The sequence below is a fragment of the Seriola dumerili genome, unplaced genomic scaffold (genome assembly GCF_002260705.1).
Source record: "Seriola dumerili isolate Sdu_G_001 unplaced genomic scaffold, Sdu_1.0 BDQW01000052.1, whole genome shotgun sequence".
NCBI classification, from domain to species: domain Eukaryota; kingdom Metazoa; phylum Chordata; class Actinopteri; order Carangiformes; family Carangidae; genus Seriola; species Seriola dumerili.
In genome coordinates, this window is record NW_019174307.1 from 14,565,248 (window position 1) to 14,577,343 (window position 12,096).

The 12,096-nt window shown below is 41.4% G+C and overlaps 1 protein-coding gene across 1 annotated transcript in view; it reads right to left on the minus strand.

The window, feature by feature from the left end:
* col4a1 (collagen type IV alpha 1 chain) overlaps positions 1 to 12,096 on the minus strand; it is a 40,249-nt gene that overhangs the window by 17,514 nt on the left and 10,639 nt on the right. The window contains exons 2-3 of the mRNA XM_022740600.1: positions 2,466 to 2,519; positions 344 to 433 (exon numbers count right to left, since the gene is read on the minus strand). Coding sequence (XP_022596321.1) covers positions 344 to 433; positions 2,466 to 2,519 — 144 coding nt within the window. The remainder of the gene's footprint in view (positions 1 to 343; positions 434 to 2,465; positions 2,520 to 12,096) is intronic.

Sequence of the window (12,096 nt, forward strand, 5' to 3'; positions counted from 1 at the left end):
GATCATCATAATACTGACACATTATTTCTACTAAGCAGTGAAGTCACCTTATTTTAAATTTTGAAAAATAATGTAGCTGTAGCTGAATTTCTTAAACTAACAATTGTTTTTGTATCTCTAAACTTTAGTAATCACTGCCCCAGTCACATGTGTTTGAGTGTGTCTCAAATGTATTTGTTATCTACGGCAATAATAATCAATCAGTTCACAATGGCACATGCACGGAGGGGGGGACAAATATTAGATCCACCCAGTGTAAGGTTATTTATCTTAATGTGTGTGTGTGTGTGTGTGTGTGTGTGTGTGTGTGTGTGTGTGTGTGTGTGTGTGTGTGTGTGCTGACCTTGGGGCCCAATTGCCCTGGAGGCCCCTCAGGTCCCTGCATCCCTGGGAATCCCATATTACCTTGGAGACCAGGAAATCCCCGCTCACCCTGTGACGCACAAACCGTAAGGTTAATGAAGGACAAAGATCTTTCTATTAACTTAGATCAACAGAGTAACTGCGTCTGTATCCGTTCTTGTAATAGTTTTAATGAGAATCGGTACATTCCTACAGCAAACACAGATCCTTATATCTAAACCAAGTTCAACACTTTTCAAGGTTATTAAACGTGTATTATGTTCAGATCAATTGGGATCATTTTACCCAATAGATTTGGAAATGTCATGAAAGTGTCATAAAAAACAGATGACTTTGACTTCATTGCATTATAATTCATAATGAAGGCCCATATGTCTATAGTTCTTTAAGACTGCCTATTACCATTGTTTGTAAAACAATGAAAACAAACACTGGTTAATTCAAATCTTCATCTGTGTCGCTCACAGTGACCTAAAACTGACCCAGAAAGATTCAGTTACAGTATTTCCACTATCTGCCACTAGATGGAAGCATTGTTTCATGAGGGACAACCATGCTTCAGTAATCTACACATTACCTGCTCTGAGCTGCCAAGAGAGCGATGAGTAAAACTCGGCAGAAAATAAAAAAAAAAAACAAAACCCAAAAACAGTCATATTGAAATTATTAGTTGTCAATTGATTTCCATTCCCTGACCACAAAACAACTGGCTTCCCTCAGTGGAGACATATTACATTATTTGAACCATGGGAATCATCTAAGGGTTACCATGGCAACCCCATTTGTGAAACTTCAGGAAGTGATATAGAAATATAGCTCACTGGAGATTTTGCAGCAGGCTGTTTGGGGCCTTTCAGCAGCTTAGAAAACACAGAGGTGCTTTGAATCCACAGTGGACTGAACACAGTCGGTACATCTGTTGTTGTTGGGTGAGCTGAATGTTTGGCTACTGCTGCCGTAAGAATGAGCCATAAAAGGCCAGACTGTTGCACTTAGAGGATAGATAACATTCTGCAGTCGCCTGATATAACTGAGCCAATAATATACATGTTACACACAAACAGCAGGAGTAGAAGTGCAAAATAATGACCTAGTTGCAACCTGCTTTGGAGCTGTGGCTCCTGACATTTCTGGCTTGTGACAACATGAAACAAAGGTATCTTGTGACCCTGTGTTTCAGGTCATATATGTACACGGGTTGTGACCAGTTCAACCAAAGAGTGATTTTTTTTCTTCTTTATTTTAAAAGTGATCCCATATTTCACTTACAAAAATGCAAATATAAAATCTGGAAAAGTAAACATTATATTGTGAAGCAGAAATAATGTTTTTCCTGGTTCCTGTCCTTTTAATAATTTCGTGGCCCCTTGCGGCCATCCTAACCCCCAGGGTTATGGGCTGAGAGATCACTTAATGATTAATTGCAGTATATAAAGTATATATATTTAGACCATATTCAAAGATGTTGTATGTAGCTGTTTCTGACTGAAACCACAAACATCAAACATACAATACGCTGGTTACAGCTTAAAAGATAAAACTAGTGATATTATGTTTTTTTCTTATTATCGTCAAATTCTAACATTACTGCTGTCATTACAGCAGCTGTCCTTGGAGAATAAGTGTAGTCACTGTAAAGCTATCTTTGCCCAGTTGATACCAACTTTTTGTGTTTCAGGTCAGTGATTAACATTCATGGTGGAGTGCTGACAGCTCATGGGCTCACAGCCAATTCATGGCTAGTGTCCCCACCACTTGTACATCTGTATCTGGGAGATTCCTTCCATCCGATGGGAATAAAGCCTTCAACCCATCTGTGTCCGGACATGCTCTAATTCAAATTGATCTTTGTTCTCTTCGTGGTCTCTGCTCCATGACTGAGCCCCATCCACTACTTTTCCACCCAGACCCAGCTCGAGACGGTCCCACTGAACTGACCCCATTACTCGGTACACAGCAAGCACTGTCACAGCTGCTTCAGTCTGCTGTGAGCTTACAAAGCTTGGACTTAGCATCAATGAGTCAACCAGCATTATGTCTAATATCAAATAAATGAAAAAGGGAATAAGGACTTGACTGTTAGTGAAACTGGCAAATCTCACCTTTGTTCCTTTCACACCACTGCAGTCACATTTTCCACATGATGCCCCACAACCCTGAGGAAGAAGAGAAACATGAAAATAAATGATCCATCACTTGAATGACAAAAGAGAAAAAGAACATAAAATTGTATTTGAATGACTGAAAGAAAATAAACATGGGGACAAGAGCACAAATAAAGATAGTATGTACAGACACCTGCTGAGGGTCATTTAAAGGATCGTAGATATTCCACACAGTAAATCACTACAGCGAGCAGCCGGACAGACTCCTGCAGTGTGTTCATGCAAGCCTCGCTGATCTGCCCCCCAGATGAGGATTTATAAATCAGAAAGAGTGAAATGTGGTTTATAAACACAGATGACCAGAAGAATGATTCACGAGTCGACCACCTCTCTGCAGTCAGTTCCATCTTAAATCTGCATTAACCTGAATTAACATTATCATTCATTTGCGGTTTGAGTCAACTTTAAGTCCAATATTCACTTTTAACTCAAGAGAAATATCTGTACCCTTGAGATTTAGTTAGTCTCCAATGTAGCGTACAGCAGGTTTATTTTGCTAGAAAACAGCCTGAGAATGACTGTGGCTGCTGATAGTGAACACAAACAGCAAAGTTGCAGACAATGAAACCAAAACAATTTGGTGAAAGATGCTAAAAAAAAAGCTCCACAGAGATAAATAGCACTGCAGATTCAGGTGATAACTAACTTTGGGTTTCTCACAACAAGCAACCCTGCACACACACACTTAGTCATTTGATCTATTGTTAAGATCAATATATAAACAATAGCAGCTTGGATTTTCCTGATGAAATTATTGAAAATGAAGAAAACTTTATTTCCTGTAATCAAAAAAATACTTTTAAGCCATATAAAGGGGTCACTGGTTTACTTTGAAGCACTATTTGGAGGCAGAAAGACGTCAATGCAGCTGCTTTCAGTCCCCCCCACCCACCCCCTCCACCCGCTTCCTCTCCTCAGGGGTCTCCAGAGGCTGGAGCCTGGGAACTGGCTTCCACTGCTTTGGCTCTCTCTTCCATTGCTCCTCTCCTCCTTTTCCCTCCATCTTCCAGCTGTTGCTAGACTCACGTGCAAGGCGTCCGGCCAAAATCCTGTCAGAGCTTTGGACAGGCTCTGCAGCCTTGGGCAGAGAGTGCACAGCTATGCTGCCCACAAATATTTCTCTCGACCGGTCTCTCATTCCCCACACACACACAAACACACACATACACACACACACACACACACACACAAATAAACGGCTCCATTATCATTCATCATGATCCCTTCCTAACTGACTAAACCTGACATCTCATACATAAGTCACTCTTGATTCTACATTTTCTATAACTCATTTTTCCGGCCAAACCTATTCCCTGTCTTCCTTGTTACACACTGTCCTCTCCAACATACCTGATAACTGAATCAATATGTGGCCCTAGAATCATGGGAAACCATGGGAAACAGACTTCACTCTCCAAGCCCCAGCTGCCCATACTCTGTCCCTGTGCACTTGTTCCCCTCTGTTTGCATTGTATTGCACATGTGTGGCCTCCTGCACTATGTCATTTCCTATTCGTGCTCCCTCACACACCTCTCATTCACTCCATCTCACCTCTGCACTTCTGGTTTCTTAATTGTTTTTTTTTTGTTTTTTTCTAACATACCACCACAAACCTTCAGGAACACCTGCTTCAGATCAGATTAGTGTCAGAGGACTAACAGCAGAGGAGGGTGAATGAAACACACGTGTGTTATATTATGGCAAACCAGCAATAAGAGCTCCCGGTGCTGGATTAACATGAGTTTTTTTGACAATTCACCTTGGGAGTTAAGGCACGCTAATGCAATGAGGGAACACGCTTGCAAATTGTCAGCACCACTAAAGTAAATCACAGCTGCTTGTGGTAATATATTACTTAAGTATTCCCTCATTCACCTGTTGCTCTGTGTCTGCCCCCCCCACTCCCCTTTTTTTTTTTCTTTGTCTGCAGTTTTCGTTATCCTCTTTAAGACACAACTTAGCTGAGCAGACATTCCTGCATGTTGGCAGGCATGACAAGGGAATCCAAACCTCAAACTGACACAAACAATGAGGACGCTCTGTGTGCTTGGGTGTGAGATGAAAAGCCACCACCCTGTGATGTCTACTGCTGGATCTCCAAACACAGCGCAGTAATCTGCAGGTGGATCAAAGTAGCATTTCTTTGATTTCTCCTGTTTGTTTTCCCTCTACGTCCGTTATGCATCGTCATAAACCCAAACACCAGATGGGGAGCGATGGTACAAAGACCAAACTGTCATCTGCACAAAAAGGACGTCTTGCTAATGAGTCTCGCAGCCATGAAGTGGATGACTGCCTGATTTGGTATCTGGGCTTTGCAGGAAAGAGGGATCTTAAGAGGACCTTATCATATAGATCCTTGGGTATATAGCATGATGAGGGCCATCACTATCTTGCTATACCACAAGCCATGGAACCATCCCTGACACAAATACCATTTCAATAGGCCTACATCATGGAGCTGAAAGGTGGATGATGGCCTTCACACACAAGCCCATGATGAAAAGAACACACAGTACGGACAGTGACTGGCATCAAAGACAGTTTTCTGTTCTGCTTTGTTTGCTGCAGTCAGTTCATTTTCATAAATAAAGCTACATTTGATACTCATCACTTCCTGTATCTGCTTTACAATACATGCATTTTAATGTGAATGCAGTGGTGGGCTTTGACTGTAATTCTGTGCAGACTATGTCAGTCATGGTAAGCTGACATTACCAAAACCTGACTAGACTTAGTTCTTCTAGTAAAGTAAACTGACTACAACACTGAAATGCTTATATTTTAGTGTATCGGGAACTATATTAATCCAATAGTGTTATATACTGTAGTAAAGTACATTTATATATTTACTCAAGTGATATTCTAAATGCTCTGCCTTTATTTGCAATTGAGTATTCTCCATTGTGGTTCAGACTACCAGCACGGTGCAGAGAGTGCACATGTGGATTTTTGCTGGATCCACAGACCGTGAGAAAATAAAGAGATGAAGATGATGTTATGCTGCCCACACAGCTTGATCTTCCACAGAGCAAACAGACTGAGCAGAACCCCGAGACTCTACCGTGATGAGTGCTAATGTCTGCTGTGAATATACAGTGGCTGGTGAGTCACTGAGCTCTGAAGAAACTGCATCAGAGCCAGTAAACCTCTCCGAGCAGACAGCCTCACGTGTCTCTGGACAAGTGTTTATGCCATTCCTAAGTCTGGATGGCAAGCCTGGATGTCACCAAGCTGTGAAAAATCAATATGACGTATGCTTGCAGAGTGTTTACATTTATTGGGCGCTGTGCAAAACAGTCCCTTATCATAATTGTGTGTATATGAGAGTGTCTTTGTGATTGTTTACTGAGGCCAGGGTTGGCAAGGCAACACATAAAATACCAACAGAAGAAGAGGACTGGGCTGGGTGTAACTACCAAGATTCTTGCATGCCAAAGACGCACGTTCACAGGCCTTCATAATGTAGACTGATATATCTCAGTGCTCTGCGTAATGTGTCAGAAGTTCTGGGGGTTTTCATCAAGCCTGATCCCAGAAGGGCCTGATGTTTAAACAACACTTGCTTGATATGTCTGACATCATTAGATACGTAAGTGCAGCAGTGAGATGAGCTCAGGAGAGGAAGTGATGAGTCATGTTTGCCCTCGAGACTACAGGCCTCGGCCAGCGAGAGACGCTGGTCCAGAGATCCCGACGTTAACAAAAACACTTTTAATGTAAACCAAGGGTGAGCGTATAGAGCTGTTGCATAACTGAATCCACATACGATCCGTAGCAATAGCAGTTCCATCATGGCTGAGGCAAGTACTGCCTGTTACACAACAGCTTGCATATATCAGGCTTTATAGATTTCTTATTTTTCCCAGATTTCAAGTAAGTGTAGTAACTGGCCTCACCTTATGGGACAGAAATAAATGACATACAATACTATGAAAACAGCATTTTTCTACAGTATTTCTTGAGCTTTCAATCATACAAAATCTTCTTCCATTCTTCCATTTTCTGAGCATCTCAAACAGCAAATGCCAAGGTCCATTTAGTAGCTTTTCTGGAGCTTTCAATCTTATCACACGATCTTCCTCAGCTGATGGAGTTGGATAAATATTTACAAATGAGCATTGACAATTCCATTGCAGCTGAACAAACTGCATCTGATGTGGAAGATTGTGTGATACAATCGAAAGCTCCAGAACAGCTATTAAATGGCCCTTGAGCTGAAATTGTTTTGTCAACTACTGTTTCCAAGGTCAAGAATGAACTTTCATCTCTACTCCAACTGCTTAGGCTGCTTGATTTGCAACAGTCACTAGTCTCTCCTGCAGTGCTCGTTGCTTATAATCAGTTTCTGTGCGGTGTTAATGTTAAAATCTGCATCGCTCAGGCCTTCAGGGTGAAGAACTAACTTTTCCACAACCAATCAATACCGTACCATGTCTCATCCACACAGAATCAAGCTGCATTCCTGGCCTCGATTTTCTCACGAAACATCCTGTTACAGACTTGAGGCATCTTTAATCTGTACAATGGTTAAACAATGGAGGGAAAAAGGGGGAAAAGGTTATTTGCACAATTTTTAGTTTTTGTCAAGGCAACTGGATTTTTCCCAAATCTACACAGAGGGTCACTTTCTTCACAGCCTGCGGGGTCAAGTCATTCGGTTTTGTGCTTCAGCTTTCTGTGCCTGTGTGACTCACTGCCTCTGTTCTTCTTGCCAAAGTGGGCACATCCACTCCTCATGTAGTGCAGCCGACCTCCAAACATGGCAAGTGTACTTCACCGTCTCCTAAAAATGTTCAGCTCTTTAATCTTACTTGAAGCACTTTTCACAAATCACTCCCTGCTGCCCCCAGTACTAATTATTACCACATGGGGGCAGAAGCGTTCCCATCGCTGCCCTGCTCCATACTGTACATTTACAACAGCTGTAGGTGTTTCGCTTGAGTTTTTCCTTCCATGTTAAAAGGAAAATGAAGCTCCCACAAACATCTGGTCGATGTCATCTACAGACTTTTCTTTAAAACAACATCACATTCCCAGCACATTCCTGCCATTACCTCCCACTACCGCTTAAGTATCTCACAAACCCCCGGGGTAGGTGAGTGTGGGAGGATTTGTCATTTCATATCCCACTTCCCATTTCTTACACGTGTATATTCACATTCAGTACACACACAGGCAAATAAAACCCCATTAAAAGTCCAACACTAAAATAGCCTAACATAATAGCTATCAGACAAATTTCATTAGATCCAGTCAAGGCATTGCAATTATGGTATTTATGGCTGTATGAATTGGATTAAATGAATTCTTCTCACTCAAAACACACACAAGTAACCTTTCACTGAAATTCACTGAAAACATAATCACATAATAACAGAGACACACACAGAGACAGAGACAGAGAGAGAGAGAGACAGAGAGAGAGAGAGACAGAGAGAGAGTAATAAAGGCCGTAGCCAGCAGCCAACTTGAGCCAATAAGAAGCTGACCATTTTTAGCCACAGTCATGTACCAAAGTTGTGACTCATCTAACCAGGAAACAAGTGCTTTAGAAGACTTCAGAAGACAAAACATAAGTTTTCCTGGCCCAGTGTTTTGAAAACCTCTGTGTAGCCAGAGAAAATGATTTGACTGGAGAATTGTCTCTCTCAGTTTATCTTTTTCAGCGTTGGGGGGGGGGGGGGGGCTTCCTTCCACATTGATATGGATTTCACTGAGGAGGGAAAACTGATAACAGTTCATTGTATTCTAGAGTTTTATAAACTATGCGTGCCCTTCTTCTCGTCAATACACCTGTAACTACAACTACTCTATTATACCCGTAGCTCAATTATTCCCTTGAGTGTAGTTAAACCATAGTTACATTTCTTTTTTTTCTTTATTTTTTTTTACAGCTATCTTAATACAATACTGGCATGTCCAACTGACACTGGAAGAGCTTTTGTTTGCTCTAATCATTACTCCTCAACATACTGACAGAGAGGAAATTCCTTCCTATCACGACTTAATTCCAAAGTTTAATGCTTCCCTGGAGAAATCAAAAGGGCACCTGAGTGGTATTTTGCCACCTCGATTTCTCACATGGGTTTGTACCAACAAAAGCCCAAAAATATCTGAGATCTAGACAATCCCTGTGACTGAGCTGTTTTGCCTGGGTGTAGTGCAGGAGAAAAAAAAAACTGCCTTGACTTCTCAACCATGTATACACAAACACCAGGTTCCCCATGTGAAAGGAAGTACACAAGTTAGCCATATTGTTGCATCACTTAGTTTTGCGTTTACATTTGGTTCTGTTTTGGGCGGCCCGCTGTTTGGGTTGATTTTATGTTGGATGATTTAAATGCTTTTAATGACATCCGAAGAGATTTTGGCTTTTTGTCACACGGGTAAATATTGTGCAACAGTGCTTAACCGATTGAACTTTCACATAAACATCTGGGTTCTTTTGTAGACTGAGTGAGTCCCATTGAAATAACATTATACAGCTCATTTTTTCTTTCAGTGTGTTGAAGTGAGTCTTACATGCTCCTGTGACTCTTTAAAGTTGATCTCATTTCCTACACAGATAACAAATGTTTCAAGGCCATTCATGCTGCACCAACATTACGAGCCATCAAAGAGGATCCTGCGCTGTTGCAGTCAATTTGCTACAGTGGCATAGCTGTTTAACCTGTGTAAGTCACTCCATAAAGACTCGTGAAGACTGCTCATGGATCATGGCTTCCATATGGAGACAATCAGGATAGTTTTACTCCATTAAATGTCAGAACGATCTCACTTTGGCGGCACGACTCATTAAGCGTCGTTAAATGAGACAGTTATAAAGCGCACAGCGATACAGGCAATACAATGCCTAGTAATAGACGAAGCAGCAACAGGATTAATACACGGACTACAGTCATACTGCTGTTACCACACAGCTGATTCTGACGTCACAAAAACTGCATGAGATCAGTGTCTCGGCGCTGTTGACTCATTCCAGCGTCTCTGTGGCTCCGGGTATTTATTAGAGGTTTTTCTTCTCAGCCAGTAAGATCACAGGTGCTACTGACCGCAACTATGCTGTTCCCACAACAGTCCTCAGCCACACACACTTAAACAGGAGAGAGAAGAAATAAACAGAATTAAATAAAATTCTAAAAGATAAGTGGAGGAGGACAAGTTTTTTTTTCAGTCTCTGCTGAGTTGACCTGTGCTGCTCTGACATTCCTGGCCTTCTCTGGTACTGAGGCTGTGATGAGAGAATAGAAGTGGAGGAGGGGAATTTTCTGTCTGACTGCCTTACTTGGAAGACAAGGCTCCTGGTGCAACTTGCTCCGTAAACACGCGTGTCTGTGTGAGGGTGAGCTGCACGTGTGCTAACTGGAACGCTACCATGTGAAACAGTATGTTTTATTGCCACATTAGATATCAAAACCAGCCCAAACCAATTTTTCATTTTAAATGCTCCTGTGAACTAGATTAGCTACACATATTTCATATTCTCCTCTTTTCAGTGCATAAAATTCATGTTTGAAGGCGCCGTTTCACATTCGATTGATTTAGTAGGGAAATTCAGCCTTAAATCAAACCAGAAAAGACCAGAAATGGCAACTGTAGTCGCTTTTTTTGTCACCTTACCCAAGTCATGACAATTAATTGAATAGTAACAGTAATATATTAAAGGATGTACTGTACGTTTAACTTAAACTATTACTTAAATTATTATTTAAAAACACAAAAATAAAGATTAAATACAGCCCCATTAGGCTGTTCCCCCTTTTCCAGTTTTTGTGCTAAGTTAAGCTATGATAGCCAGCTGCTAGCTGTAGCTTCATGTTTAACAAATATGAGAGTGGTATCAATATTCTCATTTAACTCTGGGCAAGAAATCAAATAAGCATATTTCCCACATTATGGAACTATTCGTTTAACAAATGTCCACTTCACTGAACAAAATACCTGACAGACACAAGGTCGTCTCATTAAGCGTTACAAATAGCAGGCAGACAGGAGTTTCACATCACTTCTCCAGAAGAACTCATGGCCAAATCCAAATTCTCCTACACCAACAGACATATTATATGTGTACATTCTGCAATAAAACAGGGTTGTGTTTTCTGTTTCCTTTATTTAAAGAGTCCTGTAGCGCTTATTTGCTGAGACCAACTTGATGTAAAACATGTCTTGTTCTGGCTGCAGGCATCAGGTATTTATCTACACCACACAAACACACCCAAGGCTTTTGTAATCAAAAGCAGATGCATCTGCAGAGAGCTGTTCTCTCTCCTCTCTCTCACACACACACACACACACACACACACACCACACCTAACTGAATTGTGGGAGAGATAGTAGCGACACATACACAAGTCTTCTGTCACAACACACATAAGCACACACACCACACAACATTTACCCACACAAGGCCCAAATCATGCACTGCAAAAAAAACACAGTTTGGATGAGACTAGTGTAGGATTACACACATTGCACAGATATGACACCAAACATTCCTTGCAAATCGATAAAACCTTTGTAACTCCTGAGGTCAAATCCTTATGTTACAACAGAGACACTTTCCCGAGGGAAATCCAAAATTGTAAGAAAAATATAAGAAATGACAGAGCAAAAAGGTCTCTGCCTGCACACGACGACAAATACCTACAAACAATTTCGGTGTATACTCACTGTCACCACACACCTTAGGTCGTGCTGAGTATATGGGATAAATTGCAGAGTGGTAATGCTAGTTAAGCGTGAGGCAGATACTCATAGTGCGCCAGTCTGACTTATGCAATGCTACCAAGGCTGTGACCAGGTTAATGTTTCCTCAACATTTAGGAGGCCAACAGGCAGAACTTGGTAAGACAACTATATAGTGGGATCGGTGTTTCCAAGTTAAGAAAACTGGGTCATCTCTATCTCTGCTAAACTCAAAAAAATAAAAAAAAAAAAAAATGTCAAATACTCACCCCACTTCGCAATGGTCATCAGGTTTGATCGCTTTAAAATTGGAACCCGCGATCTCAACAAACATGGGATCTGAACATTGTGCAGCCAAAACATGGCCAGTCTGTGGACAGAGCAGGCAAACTGCAGCTCGGTCAGCAGGACTGGCAGTAGTCGTTGAACATGTCGTGACATGGGACATGAAGCAGGAAACAACTGTACATGTCCAGCCAGGAAATTTCACGTGCAAATAATGAACTCAAGCAATGCGCGAAAATGGTTGTTAGACAATTTCCTTTTTCTATTTTTCGGGGCCTCGCTGGTTGCACATGTGTGGTTATGTGTGTGGTTGCGTGCTTGATATTTGAACTGTACGTGTGTGGGGTATAAATTGGAAGTGGGGGTTATAGAACAAACGTGAAGAAAATAGTGTAGAATTCCAGTGTCGGCTTAATGGTGAACTCAGATTAGTAGCACCATACAAGAACTGTGGCTGATTTTCAAAGTGCTGTCGGATAAGTCCACCTGGTTTGGAAAAGGACTCTGTATCCTGTTCTCTGAGGATTGCTCACAATGTGTACGATTGTTCAAGGAAAACGCGAGAGGATTGTGTGGCAGTCGTGATAACATACT